This window comes from Rhinatrema bivittatum, chromosome 14 (genome assembly GCF_901001135.1).
Source record: "Rhinatrema bivittatum chromosome 14, aRhiBiv1.1, whole genome shotgun sequence".
NCBI lineage: Eukaryota > Metazoa > Chordata > Amphibia > Gymnophiona > Rhinatrematidae > Rhinatrema > Rhinatrema bivittatum.
In genome coordinates this window covers 19,339,752-19,360,322 of record NC_042628.1, presented here as the reverse complement: position 1 = coordinate 19,360,322, position 20,571 = coordinate 19,339,752, and the positions used below count along the sequence as shown (strand labels likewise).

Here is a 20,571-nt window from a genome sequence, read left to right as displayed (position 1 = left end):
TCATCTACATCAACATAAGCTGGCAAAGTGGAAGATTTCCAGGCCTGCAAGACAGTTGACACCATTCTACTGGAATTACCTTTCTTGATCGTAAGACAAAATGGCAATTGCTCCTCAAGAATCACTGGATCCTCAGACAACAGGATCCTTTCTACTAACTGGATCAGATCCATGTAACTTGAGTGCCTGAGACAACTGGTGGTTATCACAAATCACTAACCCGACCCACCATAGACACTGAAAGACAGACATACGGAAGACCCCTGCTTAGCTATAGTTAAGTAAGCGTATTTTGATCTGCCAAATCATCCTTCCTGCACTGAAAAATGCTTTCACTAAAGGCCAGTGGTCATTAAGTCCATGACTGGCTCTCCCCACCTGTAGGCTGATAGCTCCCACTCTTGTAGGTCCATGGTATGTTTGTTAAAGAAATTAACCTGAACATTTTCCACCCTATGTGAGCGATTAAAAGCACTCGCATGTTTTTCTGCTTATTCTAGCAAGAAGGTCCCTTCTCTGGCCACCTGAGGACTTCTAGTACCTCCCTGGTGACTGACATATGCTACCACTGATGTGCTGTGTAAGAACACATACCACCTGATCTTATAGAAGAGGAGAACTCTTGCACAGCCCCTTCTTATGGCCTTTGTCTAACTGACTGATGGATCATTTGGAGACCAAAGGATTCCAAACTCCTTGAATAACCTATCCTTGACAATGAGCTCCTCAGCTAAACAGACTGTATCAGATGTTACTTTTATCCATGTTAGTTTCCAGATCTACTCTACCTCCAGGTTTTCTGCTATAAGCCATCAACTCACACTAGCCCTAACCACCACTGACAGAAGTTTTGCAACATATTCCTATGACTGGAGACACCTTGTAAGAAGCAATCTTTGCAAAGGATTCATGTGCACCCTCACACCCATGGCACTAAATCCAGAACCACCACCACCACCGACCCCAGAATCTGAAGGAAATCCCAATCCGAGATGCAAGCACACCTCACTCAATTCCAAAGCTTTTAAAACCCTTGCCATCACCATACATTTGCAATCCCATCTGATGTCAAATTGGGTTCAAAGGTACTCTAAATCTGGGGTGGCTCTACCTTGCTCTTGGCAAAATTTACCACTCAGTCCAATTCCTGCAACAACTGGATTACTCTGGCAGTGGCACATCGACTCACCACTGCTGATTTCACACAGACTAGCCATTCATACAGATAAAGATGCAATCTCACATCCCTCCCACCGTAGAGCTGCCACAACTATTACCATCTTTACCTGGAAGAACTTTATTGGAGTCGTAGCCAGCCCAAAAGTCAGTACTCAGAAATGGAAGTGACACCTGCCTCCCTGGCCACAAACCGGAAAAACCTTCAATTCTCTTTTCTGATGAGAATATGAAGATAAGCCTCCATCAAATCCAAGGATGTCAAATATTCTCCCTGTAATAGGGCTCATTCAAGATGGTGGCTTGAATAGACATGTACGGTTTGCTTCAGTTTTCCCTCTGACTTTCTGGCCTTAGAAGATTTGGGCAAGTGAAAGTGGGTGGTTGGGGGCAGCCCTTGGAACCCCCTAATCTGTCACTATGTCAGACCACTATTGTGTAGCACATTCATGCCTCACTGGAAAGGGTCGTTCGATATCTGCACTGTTCACTGAGGTTTCCTTGAGTTTCAATGATCGTTCAACTACCTCATATCTCAGAAGCTACTGCTAGCCAGAACCCCTTCTGGAGCCCTTTTAGGCTTGTCCTTGGGAAGTCTGGGAGAGACTCTCAAATGCTTGTCCAGATCCTCACCAAAGAGAAGCTTTCCCTTAAAAGGGAACTTTGCTAGATGTGACTTAGATGTGACTCAGCCACCCAGTTCTTTAACTACAGCAGCTGACTAGCTGCCACTTTAGAGGCCACACTCCAAGCCACAGCTCCAATAATTATAAGAGGCATCTGCCAAAAAAAAAAAAAAAGCCATACCAGGTTCCAGGTGAGTCGTGTCCTCAAAGTTTGCTCCAGAAGATCCCAAGAATCCTTCTTGCAGCTGATTGCAATGAAAGCATGCCCTGGCCACAAAGCCACTACACATCATTGTTTGGCATGCAAACCTGGTGGCCTCAAAGGCCTGCTTAAGCATGGACTCAAGTCTTCTGACCCCCTCCAAAGGAATAATGGATCTTCCTCATGACAGTGTACACCAATGCATCCATCCAAAAGGGGTCTAAAGTCTCAGTTTCTTCCACAAGCAAAGGATAAAGTTTCTCCAGATCCTCTCTTGCCTTTAAACTGGTATCCGGAGTATCCCATTCCATGACAGCCCTGGTACATAAGAAAAGCCCTAGCAGGTTCCTCGTTCCTGCCATAAGAGTCTCTTGCTGCCTTGTTCTCTTCTCTCTTATTCCCCAAAATGTTCATCACTGCCAAGACCTAAACAAATAATCAAGGCAGGCAGCTCTTCTTTCCTATACAAACAGATGACCAAGGACTCCATCTTCTCTGGAGGAAAGTTCACCCTCCTTCAAATCTTCCATATCACTCTATTGACCATCATACAGCTAAATCACCAGCATGCCAGAGTTGGAGAATTTTAACTCTTCCAAATCAGTTCTCTTCTCCCTGAGGTCTGCTTTCTCTCTGGACCCAAGAGAATAAGCCCTTGGAGTGACAGGGCACTCAAAGGCAGTCCTGGTCCAGTATTCTAACCTTAACAAAAACAATTGTTGTAACAAACAAACGATTGTTGTAATAATTGTTGTAACAAACATTCCCTCTGGGAATTGTTGCAGAGGGAACATTGCAGAAGTATAAGAAATCCGACCAGAAGGCCCCAAGCTAGAAGAAACCTATTCCTACCCATGGAATATCACAGAAAACCCTTTTTCAGAGTCACTGCTGCTATCCGCAGTCCTAAAATGATTATAAGTTCCCACTGTGGCAGAGAGCTCATTGGCAGTTTAGCCCTGTGATCCCTTTGAGCCATGGCTCTTTCCCCCTTCGCTCAGGCACTGTTGGCTTACACTGCCGTTCCCTGTGTAGGTGCATTGGGATCCTGCACACACACACACACACACACACACACACAGGGACTACCACATTTAGTGTGCTCGGCCAGTCCTGACAACATTGTTTCTTCCTCCCAGAGTATTTGTGTGCCTATAATTTTTAAGAACTGCTAAATGTATTTATTGTATTAAGTTTTATGTATTTCATTTTCATTGACTATTTGAAATGCTTTTAATAAGATATTTTAATCAAACTGTACACCAATGTGATATCTATTGACGAATGTCAGTATAGAAAAACCATTAAATAAAAATAAATACTACTCACAGCTCTTCACCCACAGACAAATCACCACTAATCCCCACCCAGCACTGTCCTGCTAAAGCCTCCTCAAAGGTCTTGACTTTTTTTTTTTTTTTTTTTTTTAAACTTTCTGTAGACTGCTCATGAGAAGAGGAGGGAGCAGTCAAAAGGAAAATAGAGAGAGACAAGAGAAAAGAAGTTGAGGGAAAGGAACAAGGGAAGAGAGGGCTAGGATGAAGAAAGCAGGGAACAAAGCCCCCAGACAACCAATTCTTGCTCAAGCATGCCTCAAGGCCCTCTGGAAGCCCTTGTCAAAGACAATGCTCAACCGAGATAGGGAAGCCAAACAGGTCTTTTGCCCAAGGAGCAGCCCAAGACTAAATTCTTCATTCAGCTTAAACCTATCTTTAGTCTATAGCACAAGAAGCCTGCCTACCATCTGCTGGAGAGAGAATAGAGGCAGGCTAAGGCAAGCACCCTGCATGGGGTGATATCATTAAGCCTATTCTATTTCCAGTGGTTGGCAGAGGAGCATAAAAACATGTGTCTGGACTGCTCTGGCTGGATGAAAAGGAATTAATTTTCCAAAAGGGGGGGGAAAAAAAAAAATAGACACCCGAGCAATTCCAACATCTCTTTAAAATTCTTTTAATGGATTAACAGTATACCTGGGAACTTTTGAGTAATGGTCACTATGAGATTGCTGCTAATTCGTGAGAAAGGGGAGAGAACATGTGCATCAACTTTCTCTCTTCCATCCCACCCACTAATCAAACAAACACTCTCTCCCAGTCCCCTCACCAGGGATGACCTGAGAACTCTCCCTCTTTCCCTCCCACCAATCCCCTTTATAAATCTCACAGTTCCTCAACTTGTGCTTTGGAGGTTTTTTTTTTTCTGGTTCCCCACTCTGGCATCATAGAAAACTGCAGGCTGAGCTGTGCCTACTCCAGCCCTTCACTTCCTGTTTCTCCCCACATGCTGCCTCTTGACATAGGAGAGAAAGGAATGAGGTTGAAGACTCAGCAAACCACAATTACTCTCCAGCCCCTCCCCTCCTGTTTCTTCACACACGATGCCTGCAGTGTCTACTCTAGTCTCACCCTTTCCAGACCTGTGGGGACAAGAGATGGAAAGGTCAGGCTGGAACAGACACTGCAGAGCAGAAAACTATTGTTCTACTCTCTACTCCAGCCCTTCTCTTCCCATTTCCTGTGCACTGCCCGAAGGTCCCTGCTTGGAGTTCTCTAGAGTTAACCCAGTTATGAGCATTCAGTCTTACCTGAAACATAGCAATGTGCAATTGCACACGCTGCAGGCTAGTCTTGCAGGAAGCTATGTTAGTTTCCAGTCGGCGCACCAAGTCGTGTTTCTTCCAGGCAGTGTCATATGAACTGGCCAGTACAGTAGCCCGGTTCATAACCAATTGTGAAAACCTGCCAATTTGGATGTTGTGTTCAACTGCTTTCTTACAGAGGTCATCCACAGAAACCTTGCTTTCTGCACCAAAGTCTTTAGCCTCCACCTGGGCAATAACATCCACACCCAAAGCACTGATGAAACTGCAGAGGGTCAGCCCCAGGGCCTGTGTTGGGAGCCCTATCAGCAACTGCCGAACAAAATCAGCTGTATACGACTTGATTGGTTTAGACATCTGATCTTCACTAAAACAGGAATTTCTATACATAGTTTTCACATTGACTAGCTGCACAGGTCCATTTACTGTACTCTGGTCTTCAACTGAAGTTGTTCCTTTAAAAAAATTATGAAAATTTCAAAAATTAATTTACAATATCTAATGAATAGGTAATTTATCAATTCTGTATTATTTCACAACTGTATCATATCTTTACCTTTTTCAACCTAATTCTGCCAGGTTGTACTATGTTGTGCCTCACCCCCCCTCCCCGCCAAAAAAAATAAAAATTTGAAGTCACTATCCCAGAGAGCTTATAGTTCAAGATAAGCACAGGAAGGTTAAAAGAAAAACTGCTATCATGTGCTGTGCCAGGTTTCAATAGCACACAGGGGAAACATTAACAGCCAGCCCATACCAATTTAAAATAGTTTAAATAAATTAGAATTGACATTTTTTTAATTAGTTTCCCTGTAACATACTGTGTTATAGAAACAATGCATAAATATTCCTCATGAATGGTGCCCTAACGACAAACATGCAAAAAATAAGTAGGAGCCAGAAAAAACATCTGTGCACTCATAATCCATGATTAACAGAGCAGGAATATCAGCTAAGCTGCGCTACGTCCAACAGCAAATACCTTAAATGTCTTTCATTCATCACCAAGTGATCGAAAATGTGTCTCTGATTTTTATTAAGAATAGGGTCCACTCAATGTCATGTCAATTTAAATTATTTATTTGACGGATGGTGCTAAGCGCTAGGCATGTTGCAAAGATACAAATAAAATCACAGACATAATGGAAACTAACTACAAAGAAAAACATAACTAAAAAATGAAAGCAATCATTAAAATTATACACCTTCGACTAAAAATATAAACAAGCAACACCACCATAGTCAAAAATCATTTCAATAAAAAGTGTGCTAGAACTGATAAGCCTTAAGCACAGAAACACAGCACTTTCACACAATTTGTAAGGTTACGTTCAGCTGGCAAGGAATTCCAATATATTGGCGCAGCAACTGAGAAGGCTCTCTAACAAGTCTCAACAAAGCATTCCATGTGTGTGGAAGATATAGTGAGAACATTGCATTAGCCCATAGTAAGGAGTCAATTGTTATCAACTTGTGCACCAGGCTTGCCACTTTATTACTGATCCGAAATGCCACCGGTAACCAAGGCTGGCAATATATAAATCATAAATGCCACTTCCTACAATCAGTCTAGTGGCTGCATTTTGTAGATCCTGTTAATACCTTTAAAGAATAATCAGGGAGGCCAAGGTAGACTGAAGTGCAGTAATCAAGTAACAATAAAATGAAAGCCTGTCCAAATGTCCTAAAATCATTAGGCTCAAGCAGTGGCTTAAGACCTTGAAGCATCCAGAGCTAAAACAAAAACAAACAAAAAAACCCAAGCAGACTTATTTACTGCTTTTATTTGAAGTTGAAAAGATAGTTTGGAGTCAACATGCACTCCCAAAACTCTGCATCCAAGATCATGAAACAAAACATACTTCCCTTTTATTAAAAAAAATGGGAGTCTAAACTAATAGAAAAATTGGTTCTTACCTGCTAGTTTTTGTTCCTGTAGTACCACAGATCAGTCCAGCTCCTGGGTTTTGCCTCCCCTCCAGCAGATGGAGACAGAGAAAGTTTTACTGACACTGCCATTTAACACGAGGTGCCACCTGCAGTCCCTCAGTATTTAGCTGTACCCAAGCCAAATAAAACAACAAATACCAAAAATTAACGGACCTTCCCTGAACAAGCAGTATAAAGGGAAAACAGGAACAGTTAACCTAGCCCACATCAATCCCTGTGCAGAGCTAACAAAACCTGTGCCATTCTTCAGAGTAACTACAAAGAAAAACAAATTGAGCGGACTCTCCAAATCTCCCTTTCCTCCAGTGGGTGGGACTCTGGACTGATCTGTGGTACTACAGGAACGAAAATTAGCAGATAACGGAGAAATTACTTACCTGATAATTTCGTTTTCCTTAGTGTAGACAGATTGATTCAGGACCAATGAATATAGAGTACTCCCGATAGCAGTTGGAGACGGATTTCAATCTGACGTCAGCCCCTAGTACATATACCCCTGCAAGAAGTGCAGCTCTTCAGTATTTTCCATCTCCATAGCAGTTAGGGACTATCTGCATGCTCTCGCAGCGTTAGAACCATTTCAAGAAAAAAACCCAAATTTGAAGACGAAACCTACTTCTGAAGACGAGCCCCCCTCTCCTGCAGTGATACCATCGGGTCCCTCCCCCAGTTGAGATTTCCCGAGGTGATTTCCATGGTCCCTCTGAGGTGAGCCTCGGTCCGGCGGCCGAATCGCGGCGAGGACCTAGCCCCCGATCCCGGGCGAGGCTGAGAGGCAGCAGGTGCCCCCTCGAGTGCGGCGGTGAAGGTATTTGCCCTCTCCCCCCGCAGCCGGAGACCGCCTGGAACGAAACCGGGAAGTGCCGAAGACAAGGTAAGGTAGAAATCTTCAGTTCACAGCGCTTCAATCCTGAGTCCATCTGCTACACGCTAGGAAAAATCCAATTTTCCTTTCCCTGTACATACCCAGATCAGTCCAGACTCCTGGGATGAACTAAAGCTTCCCTAAAAGGAGTGGGACTGTGAGTCCCGCTCGAAGTACACTCTCACCAAAGCCCATGTTCCCTGGGGCCTGGACATCCAACCGGTATTGCCTGGCAAAAGTATGCAATAATTTCCAAGTAGCCGCCCTACAGATCTCCTGCAGTGAAACTTGCTGACACTTGGCCCAAGAGGTTGCATGGGAATGGGTAGAATACGCTCTTAGCCTCTCGAGGCCCAGGCGACCCTGACAAACATATGCAGAGCCAATTGCTTCCTTCAGCCATCTCGCAATCATAGCTTTAGATGCTTTATGTGCCTTTTTTGCATCACTCCAAAGCACAAAAAGATGATCTGACAAACGGAAGCTGTTCGTGACCTTCAGGCAGCGAAGCAATGCACGCTCCACGTCCAAAAAATGCAACTCTTTTGACTGAGGCACCAAAGAATCCAATGCTGGAAAGGATGGGAGCTCCATAGATTGATTTAAATGGAACGATTATATTACTTTTGGCAGAAAGGAAGGAACCATTCTTAAGGAAACCCCCGAATCTGAAATTCTCAAAAAGGGATCCCTACATGACAAGGCTTGAAACTCCGAGATCCATCAAGCCAAACAAATTGCCACCAAGAAAACCACCTTCAACATGATCTTTCATGGTTGCTTGCTTTATAGGCTCAAACGGGGCCGCATACATGCCCTTAAGACTACATTAAGACTCTAAGAAGGACACGACTTCTGAACTGGGGGGACGCAAATGCTTTGCTCCCCGGAGAAAAATGGACCACATCCAGATGGGCAGCTAGAGAGGACCCTCGCCCTTTACTTCGAAGATAGCCTAGGGCTACCATCTGGACCTGGAGGGTATTAAAAGTATAACCCCCTTTGCCAAACCATTTTGCAGAAAGGCAAGAATCTGAACCATTGAGGCTCACACAGGATCTACTCCTTGTTCTGTGAACCAGGACTCAGACTCTCCAGACCCTCACATATGCTAAGGATGTAGAAATCTTTCTAGACTGTAAGAGAGTAGCGATGACTCCTTCTGAGTAACCCTTTTTTCTCAAATGCTGCTTATCAAAAGCCAGGATGCTAGACAGAAGCACCTCCACCATCTGCTGGAGACAGAAATACTGAGGGACTGTAGGTAGCAACTCATGTTAAGTGTCAGTAAAACTTTCTCCGTCTCCATCTGCTGGAGGGGAGGCAAAACCCAGGAGTCTGAACTGAACTGGGTACGTACAGGAACTACTGATTTATGCATTTCTTTCCAACTCGAGAGACTTGCCTCTAAAGTGGTTTGTGTTTCTACATTCATGTTCATTTTTTATCTATTATATTCAATATAGACCAACCAGACTGAGTACTACAGGTAACTTGATATTGTTCCAAACATAGCTGTTCCCAGAGTGAACTTCAGAGAGCAGCATAAAGAATGTCAAATGGATTTTAAAAGTTAATTCAATCAGGATGGTTATTACTATTGTCATGTCCACTTGTGAACTACTGTATAGTACAGATGTAGTACAGCTTTCTTTTAAGCTATCTGCTCAGATTTATAGTATGAAGGAAAAATGAACATAGATTTCCCAGATGCTCTGTACGTTACTCAAACTATTGGGATACATTGCAAATCTGATACTAAATTTTAGTTAAAAGTAGACTGGTTTAAATAAGCCCTAGACTGAGCAAGTCAAAGTGATATCGCTGCTTTAAAACACCATGTTAAATAGGATCTTCATTTGTGTATATACATAAAAAAAATTGTTTTACCTGACAGTGTTTTGGAAAAGGTACCACACAGTCTAAAGAATTCCTTAATGGTCTGAAGTCTTTTCAGGAAGAATATTTCCTCTAGAACTTGTCGATGGTTATCATCATCAAAGAAATTAACTTGTGTACTACGTGCTTCCCTGATTATATCAATCTTGCGCCAAGCCATGGGCACCTCCATCTTATTTAACTATATGAAGCAAAAGAAAAAAAATATCACGCTGATGCACTGTGCTAAAAGTATTACCCTGAAAATGTTTAGCTCTAAAAGACATTACCTTTTCAATTAACAAGCCAAAAGCAGTGTCTACTTGGGCAAACATTCCATCAAATGCTACCAGCAGCATCTGGCCAGCTGTCATTTTTGGTGTTTCATCGACTGAGCCATTTCTTGGCTGAATTAGTTCACCATACTGAGCATGCAGCATTCTAGGAAATGGGGAGGGAAAAAAAAAAAGTTTACCTTGAACTTTTTACCCCATAAAAGCATTATTCAGTATAGACTCCTAACATCGTGCAGTTGAGATGGTTACAGATACCTTTTTTTGCCTTCCTCTGGACTACCACTCCGTAAATTAAATACGGGTGGTAAAACATAGTCCTTAGTAAAATACATATGAAATAGCAATGACTGGACACACTCAACCCAGAATGTTTTAATAAAAGCTTTCAGATATTTCCATTCCCTATTGAAAGTTTTGTCATGGAATCTTACCTTTCAGAGTGAATTACATGCAGTGCATGATGACTTACCTTGCAACATCAATGTAATGAGCATATGTTTCCTCTTCCAGACCCATTGCTGCATTTCTCAAGTAAGCCTGAAGAGACTCAACGAGTGTCTGCAAAGGAACTCCATCAGCTGTTTGTTCAATAAGGCTGTCCAGCTCATAAAGCATACTTTCTAAGGTATACTCTCCTTTCATTAAACATCGAAGAGCTTCAGGGAAAATGATCTGACGGAAGTTTGAGTTCAACTCCTATTGTAAACCACGCCACCCATAAAAAAACCAAACATAAAACAAGACATAAATATATACATAAACAGAAAGAAAATAGCTGATACACTGAGCTTACTTTGAATAAGTTTCTTTGTTTCATTTTAATTACTGGCAGATAAGGACCACTTGGTCAATGCTGTCTCTCCAGTTGCCTCGTCCATTGCCTCACCACAGATATTATTCAGTTTCTAGTCATCTTCCTCTGTTGTACTGATAACTGCCCTCTATATTTGCTCCACTTAAGAGCTTACAGAAATATTTCAAAACAGAAAAGACACTGACTATGCTGAAGGGTTTGTCCATGAGTATACAGTTATTATACATTGTTTACTTTCAAAGTTCTTTGCATGAGATAACATCTATTCATGAGTATCAGCTCACATTATTAAAAAAAAAACCCCAATGCCTCCTGTAGCAAAATTCAGCATGTCCAGGACAACAGATCTGTTAAGAAAAAACTACTGCAGAGCTTTTTTTTTTTTTTTTTTAATTAAAGAAAGACATATAGCTCCTGTGGAATTAGGCATGCAGAAAAAGAAAACTGCAGGAGGGGTCTGTGGTCATGCTATTGCCCAGCAGTCAGATATCACATTAAGCATACTCAACTGGTGATCTGCGGCATGACAAAGAGAGGAAGGAAAGTGCAGAGGGATATTCTGAGTTTGCCAAAACATCTACCTAATTCCACAAGAGATATACAATCTTGCAGCTCTTCCTCCTTATTACATTAAAGTCTGCCCAGGTTAGGTGTTGCTGTTTGAAGATGTGCACAGATTTTTTATTATACTCGTCATCTTATTCTTTGCATACATTTAATCTAAAACAAAAATGAGTGAATCGAAAATACTAAATAGAGAGGGTCTGAAAACTAAAGAATTTCTATACCTGAAGGGACATATATACTCCATTTGCTAAATGCACGGCTTCCGATGATTCTATTGGGTTCGGAATATCCAGATCCTGCGGCACAAGCTTACATTGCTTCAGTAGCTGTACCAGGCATGTAACATTCCCGCTCATACTACACAGCTCTTCTAAGAACCAAGCACCATCTCGAGAGGTCAAATCCACCAACTGCTCTCCGGCACTGGAGGCCGCACCTTCCATCATCAGATTTCGTCTATCAGAACAGAACAGGACTTGAACTTTAACATCCGTAAAATTAAGAAAATGTCCTTAAACAAACAATATGCCAGATTTGTCAGCTTATTTCACCTAGTGAATGTAACAGTATGGCAGATGAAGACAGAGCTTTACTACAGACAGAAAATGGGAGTAAACCTTTATTTCCCAGTTGCATTTGAAACCTTAATTCAAACCAGAATACTGAAATAACATAAGAACTACCATGCTGGGTCAGACCAAGGCCCATCAAGCCCAGCTTCCTGTCTCTGACAGGTCACAAGTACTTGGCAGATCCCATAATGTAAGATCTAATTCCTGTTACTTCCAGGGATAGCAACAGATTTCTTAAGGCTACCTGGCTATAAATGTGTTATGGACTTTTCCTCCAGGAACTTGTCCAAACCTCTTTTAAACCCCGCTATGCTAATTACCTCCCAAATTAACAGAACATTTGTGCCCTTTACAGTGGCTTGGACCGAATGGATCCAAGAAGAAGAGAAAAAAAAAAAAAAAAAAAAAAAGAGGAGGAACTCTCTCTACCAGCAAAGTGAATATAATCTACAGGAATAAGAAAGGACCAGATCACTACCTTGCAATTTTATTGGTTTTGGAACAAAAAAAAGACCTCACCTTGTTAGGGTGCAGAGTGCAGAGATTATAACACTTGCTAGACTCAGTGATCCTTCTTCTCCGTTTTCAAGAAGGAACACTTTAATACAGCGCTCAATTTCTTTCAGCTGCTCCTCACAAACAGGTACGGTTACTGCCTCCTGTTTCAGGCGTTCCATCTGTCTCACGAGTCTGCTGTTGATATCTGCTGCGTAGTGCTGTAGAGTCATTTCCGTGGCAGTTATGAACTGGCACACAGCCGGCGGTGGTTGGGGAGCATACTGCATTTCATACCTGTGCAACCACCACAAAATTTGAACACTCACTTGCTACTACAAAATTCATTCTGTTTAGCCATTAACTATATCATCAGTAATCAATTTAAAGCATAACTCTACGCCCTCCAAACATTAACTAGTAATTTTTTTAATTCAAGTCAGTAAATGTATTTCGTTTTCTAGCCTATATATGTTATGTTAGAAAACTGCACGACCGATATGCATGTAAAATTACATGCACACACACTGTATTGCGTGTACTCCTAATGCGCATAGGGGAGAGGCATTCCAGGGGCTGGAGACGGGGCGGGGTTGAGACTTACACACCTACAAGTGTGCACATTAATTCTCTTGGCTAGGCTATGCCCTCCAAATAAGTACCTGTAGCCACAGAAGTCCCTTTGAAAAATTACCCTCTCTGTGCAGAATCTAAAATAACCACACACTTAAGACTAAAAGGAGAACAATCTCAAACTTCAGTTGAAGCTGGGGCATTTTATTTCTTTTCCCAGCTGTAAGATCTCAGTTTTCATTTCAGCATTAATTTATTTTATTTTGACTAATCCATATATTGATTATTTAAGATAAATCTGAACACTTTTGGCACAGATGTGATATTTCAGCCTAAAAGATTTAATAATTTCCCCTACAAACATTAAAAAGTATTGTTGAGATAACAGACTAATTCACAAAAGGCCAAACAGACTGAGTATACCAACAAGGCTGTACTTCCGTTACCTAATCCTCTACAGAATTCATCTACTAGAACTCTTAAAATCACTTTTGTAGTTATCTGGTCTAAAAAAAAAACAGAACAGAAGGCAGGAGGAGGAGAGGATCCATTAACCCCAGCAGCTGCATCAGCCCATGTGAGCCACTGTAAATACGAATATTTCCAATCCTAGTTCTCCCCTCTCTACTGGGACCCCTCTTCCCTAAGCATAATACCCACAACTCCAGCAGGCATTGTGTGTGTCCAGGGCTCGAGCTACCCAGTTCATCAGCTGGAAACCTGCTTAAACCAGAGCCATAGCGAGACAAGCACCAGATCTATGATGGGTGCACACTGACTCCATGTGCTGCGCTTGCTGTACACAGTGTGAAAAAGGAGATCAGTGGGAGCCAGGGAGAGCAGCAGCATGGCCTCTGCACGCTTTTACACCCTTCCAGCACAGAGCCAACCTGCGCCGTCATGTGGAGGAAGGCTATGGCACTGGTCACTTTACCCAGCCACGGTGAAGAGCTCAATGGCATGATGATTTGGGTGGGGCTCCCTCCTCCTGCTAGAGGAGTACAGACAAGCCAGGCCCCACATTAGGAGAGCAGCCCAAAACAGGCCCCAGAAAGAGAGCCAGAGAGCTATGGAGATACAATCTGCCCCCATGAGGAGAAGGGTGGCTTGGGTTGATTGCACCCCAAATTGTCCTGGGGAGAGGCAGGCACAATGATAAGTTGCCCTATTTCTTTAGAATCTCCGACAGACGCAGAGTAGGTTTTATAATTCTAACTAAAATACTTCCTAAGTAAATTTTAAAAACTGGCAATATTTGTTAATCAGGAGAAGCAGCCAAGTTTAATACCATCTAAAATGTGATAAAGGGACATGACGCTCTATCACTAAAAACATCAACTAAAAATTTAAAATATAGGGAATTAGTTGAGAGTATAAAAACACCGACAGGAAATATAATGGCAAGATGATCACAAATCAATTTTTACAAAATCACCTCTGCTAGCTATAATTACCACAATTTTTTCAATGCAAATTTTGTTCTAAAAGCTTATGGTACACTACACCGTAATGCAACAATTTTCTTTATATCTAGTCATGTTTTTAAGCTTTGTTTCCCAGCAGTTTTCTTATTGAACATCTAACAGCTTCACAAGAGCTGTGGTAGAACATTTCCTCTGCCATTTTTTTTTTTTTTTTTTTTTAGCAAGTTAGAGAAGGAACCTATTTGAGACCTGCAAGAAAAAATAATAAGCTATCTCCAACTTGATTCAACAACTTACTTTCTGTAAAGATCTTGGCAGTGCTCCATTTTCATGTTACTGATGAGCTCTTCCATCCATGTCTTCCACTGTTCTATCCTGTGTTTCTGAAACACAGCTTTCGGGTACTGCAACGCCACTGTTGCATAGCTGTGCAAGTGTTCAAGGCAGCCTCGTAAGACAGAGCGCCTCTGCTGAAGGAGAGCACCCATCTCCCCCTCATACTGTTCACACTGGCTAATCAGGTGAGCCTGGCCCGCATTCTGCAGAAACGCTGTAGCTGGCACATAGCTGGGAGGACCTACGAAGTCAGAAAAATTATCACTGCATTCACAGTAAGTAAAACAAAACCACTACTTGTTGATGTGGAATATGTGGTAAGAGAGCTAAATAACTAAACAAATGAATCCTCTCTCCTCACTCATTGAAAATAAAGCATAAATAACCATTATATATACATGCATAGGATTTATAGATGCACATGTATAAATACGTTATATGTACAATATAAGAATAAGCTAGAATACTGTGGTAAAATGGTTTTGAAATTGTACACTGTCACCAAAAGTAAAATTAGCATACAAAATGTTGAGGATAAAGAAATGAGCTCAATCGATATGAAAATTAGCTCAGTTTTCCTATTAAACTGTGCTGGCAGACAGAGCCAGTTTGACCGTACCTAAGTCCATGGGGCTGCTTATCTCCTGCAGCAGACCTGCAAGTTGCGTTGCCTCTAAATTATTAAAGGCAGCTTGATACTGTGTGATCCATTGTTCAAATTCATTCAGCTTCACTTGGATTGCTTCTTTAACTGCTCTCTGCTGGGACTGCAGTTGGGTGTGCTCAGAAAATCTGAAAGAAAGAAATCTTAATTCAACTATACTCAAATTTAAACCTATCAAATTACAATACAATGTTTACAACAGAAGTACTACGTGCTATATATTTCACAAATATGCACCACATCCAAGAAGGAAAAACAACTTAAAAAAAAAAGTATCAATAAGTAGCTGGCACACAGGAAGGGTCATTTTATAACATATGCACAGGAAAGGAAAATTGGTTCCTTTGGGTTCCGCTGCGATTTCCGACTCAGGGGCCATTTACTCCCTGCACCTTTCATGGCCAGATAGGCCTTATGCAGAAGTAAAACAAAATCAGTGGAAAATTCCTCCACTTCCCCCCACAATTTGGTGCATCCATACCACCCGCCCACTCATCCTCAACCCCAGCTTGCCCTTCTGGAGAGAGGGGGAGGGTAATCTCTTGGCTCACGAGAAAGTGCTTGCTTCTCATCTCATGTAGCAGTCTTGCCTGCCGCTGCAAAATCTCCCCCCCCGAAGCCTCTTTGCCAGGGCCCTGAGACTGGGTAGCTCTCCAGTCGGCTGCCGCCCCAGTGGAGGGTCCCTCCCCTCACGTGGCACATTCACTGCAAATTGCAACCAAGTTAAGCCGCGAGCGGCTGGAGCCACAGACCCAACAGGATTTGGCACGCTTCAAAGATGGCACCATTGCAGAGCACGTGTGGCGTGGGCTTGCTTGACTGCCGCGTCAAACTCAACACCTGCAGAGCGAGTCACCTCAGAGTCACTCACTCACTCTTTCTTCTATCCCTTGGTACAGAAAATGCCTTAGGCCGAGAGGCCTTAAGCTGTAAACTCCCCCTTTTTTTTTCCCCTTAAAGATACAGCCATGCAAAGACAGACAGAAGAAAGGATGCAATTTCCTGTTGCTGGCTGCTGTCTGGGGGAAGAAGACCTCAGGGGAAATAACCAGGACCCCTGGCTTTCCGACCTTTGGATGCTGCGGGCTAAAGCCCAGCTCGACCTGAGGGATGGCCATGAAAAAACCTAACACCTCAGGGAGAGACTCCTCTAATCTTTCCTAAATTTTTATTTTATTTATCCTTTTTTTTCTGTCAGACTGCAGGTTTGCACCCCTGCCATCTGCTGGAGACAGAGAAATACTGAGGGACTGCAGGTGGCACTCACTCTTAAGCAGTAGTGCCTGAAAAGCTTTTTAATTCTCTGCCTCCATCTGCTGGTAGGGGTGCAAAACCCACTTGTCTGGACTGATCTGGGATATGAATAGGAAAAGTCCAGCCATACCTGATATGTGTAGACGTGCTGCTAATTTCAAAGCAATTGTGTGCATAAAATTGCTTTGAAAATGCTGGGTAAAGGCCCCTAATACATATACAAGTTATACCTGCTCTTTGCAGTGCATACATGTAGACTTCTGAAAAACCAAAAATGTGTGTACAAGCCTCATCCCCCCAGAATGTCTACCCCCAGTGCCTGTAAAAGTACATACATACCAGCTGGGGCTATCTTCAAAAGAGCCAATTACATGCATAAACCAGGTTTTACATGTGTAAGTGGCTTATTTGAAAAAATTACCCCCCAAAAGTATTTTGTGAATTAAAGTTGTATCTATCTACATATGATTAACATCAACATTTCTGAGGACAATATACTTCAGAACCAGAATACTGGCAACAATCATGTAAGATAAATAAAAAATATTTTTGGTGCACCAGCTCTCTATGGATAACTTTATGTAATTTCTAGATGTCAGATGAAAGTTGAGACCCAGTTGACAGCACCTACCCAGTGGGTAACTGAATATCTGGTCCTGCTTTAATCAATGTATCACTGTTCTGGAGTATGTTTACTAAAATGAAGTTTAGAGCCACATAAGAACATAAGAACATAAGAAAATGCCATACTGGGTCAGACCAAGGGTCCATCAAGCCCAGCACCCTGTTTCCAACAGTGGCCAATCCAGGCCATAAGAACCTGGCAAGAACCCACTTGCACATCAAGCCAATTCATCTGCATTACATTATTTTCAGAAATTCAAAAGAATGCTTAACCTATGCTGCAATGTGTGAGATGGGTGATCAGCTCCTTCCGCTCCATCCAGGAACTCAATCTCCTCTAGAAGTTTTCCTTGCAGCTTCTCTCCTCCTGTTAGTTCTTCTTGTAGGTTCAGATACTCTTCTAAACTACTATCCAGCTTAGGGAGTATAGCCAGCATCTCATCTCTGTTCTTGAACCAATTTACCTGCAAGATACATAAATACAAAATACTAAAAAGTTAAAATATTCCCTATGGAACTACGGTGCTAAAATATCCACTAGTAAAAGAAAAAATATTTTTCTTACAAGCATAATTTCACCTACCATTTTGGGGCTGTCTTGGGAGTGACAAGCATAAGGGTACTATTCAGCCTCTGTGGAGCCTTTCAGGATTTTACAGCTAAAGGAAGTAGCTCCCCCAATAGGCTCAGCAAGGGATAGAAAAATGGGTTCTTACCTGCTAATTTTTGTTCCTGGAATACCCCAGATCAGTCCAGACAAGTGGTTTTGCCTCCCTACTAGCAGATGGAGTCAGAGAACAAAACTTTGAAGCACTGCTACATAACAGAGTGCCACCTGCAGACCCCTCAATATTGACCAGTGCGCCAGCCAAGATTAATCTTAAAACCCCTCTCATGGGTGAATAGATCCAAAGAGCTGGAAACCCCCAAAACTGCAGACTAATTGTCCACCAACAAAAAGACACTGGAACACCGTAGATCTTGCCCAAAAAGGATTTTTTTTTTTTTTTAAGGCAAAAACTTAAATATCAACTTGGCTGGAAATTCAGTCTTTCAGCATCAACTGGGTGGGTCTCTGGACTTATCTGTGGTAGCACAGGAATGAAAATTAGCAGGTAAGAACCAATTTTCCTTCCCTGAACATACCCAGATCAGGCCAGACAAGTGGGATGTACCCAAGCACCCCTCAAGTGAGCGGGAACCTGAAAGACCCCCACGCTAAACACTCTCACCAAAGGACGCCTTGTCTTGCGTCCTCACATCAAAGCGGTAATGTCTGGTGAAAGTATGAATCGAGGCACACTGCAGCCCTAACAAATCTCCTGGGGTGACAGCAGCTGACACCCAGCCCAGGACGCTGCCTGCGCCCTTGTGGAATGCGCTCTCAAACCCACAGAAATCCGGCGACCTTTACAGATGTACGCTGAACAAATCACCTCCTTAAGCCAATGAGAAATGGTAGCCTTAACTCCGCCGTACAAGACAAAAAAAAAGATGATCTTACTGGCAAAATCAGGTAGCTGAAAGGAAACCGCACCCACAGTCCTACACAAGCCGCAACCTCCCTCACCAACCCTGGGGGGGGGGGGGGGTCCCCAGAGGGAGGGAGAGGGGAGAGAAGCACCCCCGTCTTCCCCTCCTGGCGTGCCATCAGCTCACACTGCTGCTAAGGCATTCACTGCTGACTGCTACCTGAAGCCGCTGCAAAGAGAAGACTTTTTTTTTTTTTTTAAACAAGAGAATAGCTTAAGGAGAGCAGGGTACTTCAGACAGGCTGGTGCAGGCCTCAGGAGGGGGAAATCAGTGGTCCTGAGGGAGCCAGTCCCCTTGCTATCTGGACCTCCAGCCAGACGAGAGCGAACACCAGCCAGGTGTCATTATGTAGAACACCAGCCAGGGTCATTATGTAGTTCCAACCCCCCCCCCGGTTGCCCTGCTTCACCTGAGGGATGGTCCATGAAGGAGCCTAATATCAGGGAGCCTTCCAATCTGTCTTTCAACTTGAATTTGAATCAGACTGCACCTCTACCATCTGCTGGAGACAGAGAAATACTAAGGGACTGCAGGTGGTACTCGTAGCACTGCCGCAAGGTTTTGTCCTCTGCTTCCATCTGCTGGTAGGAATGCATAACCCGCTTGTCTGGACTGATCTGGGTACGTCCAGGAAATCAGAGTTACCTTTCATGCTATTTATATAGATTACATGTAGCAGTACAATAGATTCCACAAGCCTTAGGGAATTTGGTCCAAGTCCCACTGAGAAGTTAAATTCAGCTTTAAAAGCATTGACCTTGGATGCAAAAGAGGCATTAGCAAACAGTATAATCAATTTTGACTACTGTGTATATCTAACAAAATGAGCAAACGTTAACCACACATATGACATGCATATTGTCCGCAAGACTCCAGTGAGAGCTATCATTTTGGGATTTAGGCAAAAAGATTTGAAAGTGCTATTGGAATAATTTACAGTTCACTGTACCTTGATTTCTGCCACTCTGGAGGAAAAGAGACTGCGTGTGATGTCTCTTTCCATCTCTCTTTTGCTCTGTTTATTTTCAGCCTGTTGTCCACCTCCACCGTATACAGCCCCAGCAAACCCTACTTCTCCTCCAGCTGTCCAGTCCACAAGCGGATCATAAACAAAGGCCTCTAGCAATGTAAGCAAAGTCTCTCTTCCACGTCGCATAATATGTAGAACCTAAATTTTAACAAAAATATTACACATTTGGTTATATACCTTGTATAAGAAGCAATACAATGTTCTACTAGTTGGATGTTCTTTCATGTTTTCAAAGTCTTCTTTATTCTTCAGTCAATTTCTCTTATTTTACATTTAGCTTTCCTGGATCAAATACCTGCCATATGGTTTCTTTCGAATACATTTGGCTTTGATCTCCCCTTGAAGGCTGATTATTACTGATCTACTATTTTTGTTAATTGTGCTTTCATCAAAGGTGCTAAATGCAAAGCTTATAGCTTCTGAATTCAGAGGAACAGAAAAGCATATTTCTATCATTAACTAACTGAAATCTACACAATTTCTTGAAGGACTATTAACAAGTGAAGTCTACTGTAAGCATGTACTAGGTTCCTGGATTATCCCAAATTCTTAGGTTTTGGGTCCCAAAATATTTGACAAGGAGGAATACATTGTACATTTCGAATGTACATTGTACATTTCGAATGTACATTTCGAAGTACTGCAATCCAGCTAAACACCAATGCTGGTGTGGGGATTGCACGTCCACATCTGCTAGGAGACTGAGAGATACTGAATGGCTGAGGTCAATGCAGGGGTATATCTAAGGTGACATCAACTTTGAAACCTGACCGTCTCCATCTGCTAACAGGGGTGCACATAACTCATTGGTCCTGAATCCATCTGGTTACACGCTAGGAAAGAGCATATTTTGTTGATGCCACCTGCTCTGATACTCAGTAGCTACGCTGTGACCACAAGCATGATTAAAACTTGCCATTAGTAAGGGATGAGTTTTGAACATGCTTGCGGTCACAGTGCAGGTAGTGAGTGGGTGGCAGTGACAATGTTAAGAACATAAGAACTTCCTATTACCATGGGGCCGGGTAAAACTTGACTGTAAGTTGAATGTTGCTCTAGGGCTGTAATTTAATGCATAAGCACTCTCCAG

The 20,571-nt window shown here is 42.6% G+C and overlaps 1 protein-coding gene across 5 annotated transcripts in view; it reads right to left on the bottom strand.

The window, feature by feature from the left end:
* Positions 1 to 20,571, bottom strand: part of SMG1 (SMG1 nonsense mediated mRNA decay associated PI3K related kinase) — a 147,049-nt gene that overhangs the window by 21,162 nt on the left and 105,316 nt on the right. For all 5 annotated transcript variants that reach the window (XM_029576036.1, XM_029576040.1, XM_029576038.1 and 2 more), the window contains 10 exons: positions 19,401 to 19,619; positions 17,192 to 17,382; positions 14,996 to 15,168; positions 14,338 to 14,617; positions 12,068 to 12,340; positions 11,198 to 11,432; positions 10,065 to 10,291; positions 9,590 to 9,740; positions 9,312 to 9,501; positions 4,592 to 5,061 (listed from right to left, as the gene is read on the bottom strand). In XM_029576036.1, coding sequence (XP_029431896.1) covers positions 4,592 to 5,061; positions 9,312 to 9,501; positions 9,590 to 9,740; positions 10,065 to 10,291; positions 11,198 to 11,432; positions 12,068 to 12,340; positions 14,338 to 14,617; positions 14,996 to 15,168; positions 17,192 to 17,382; positions 19,401 to 19,619 — 2,409 coding nt within the window. The remainder of the gene's footprint in view (positions 1 to 4,591; positions 5,062 to 9,311; positions 9,502 to 9,589; positions 9,741 to 10,064; positions 10,292 to 11,197; positions 11,433 to 12,067; positions 12,341 to 14,337; positions 14,618 to 14,995; positions 15,169 to 17,191; positions 17,383 to 19,400; positions 19,620 to 20,571) is intronic.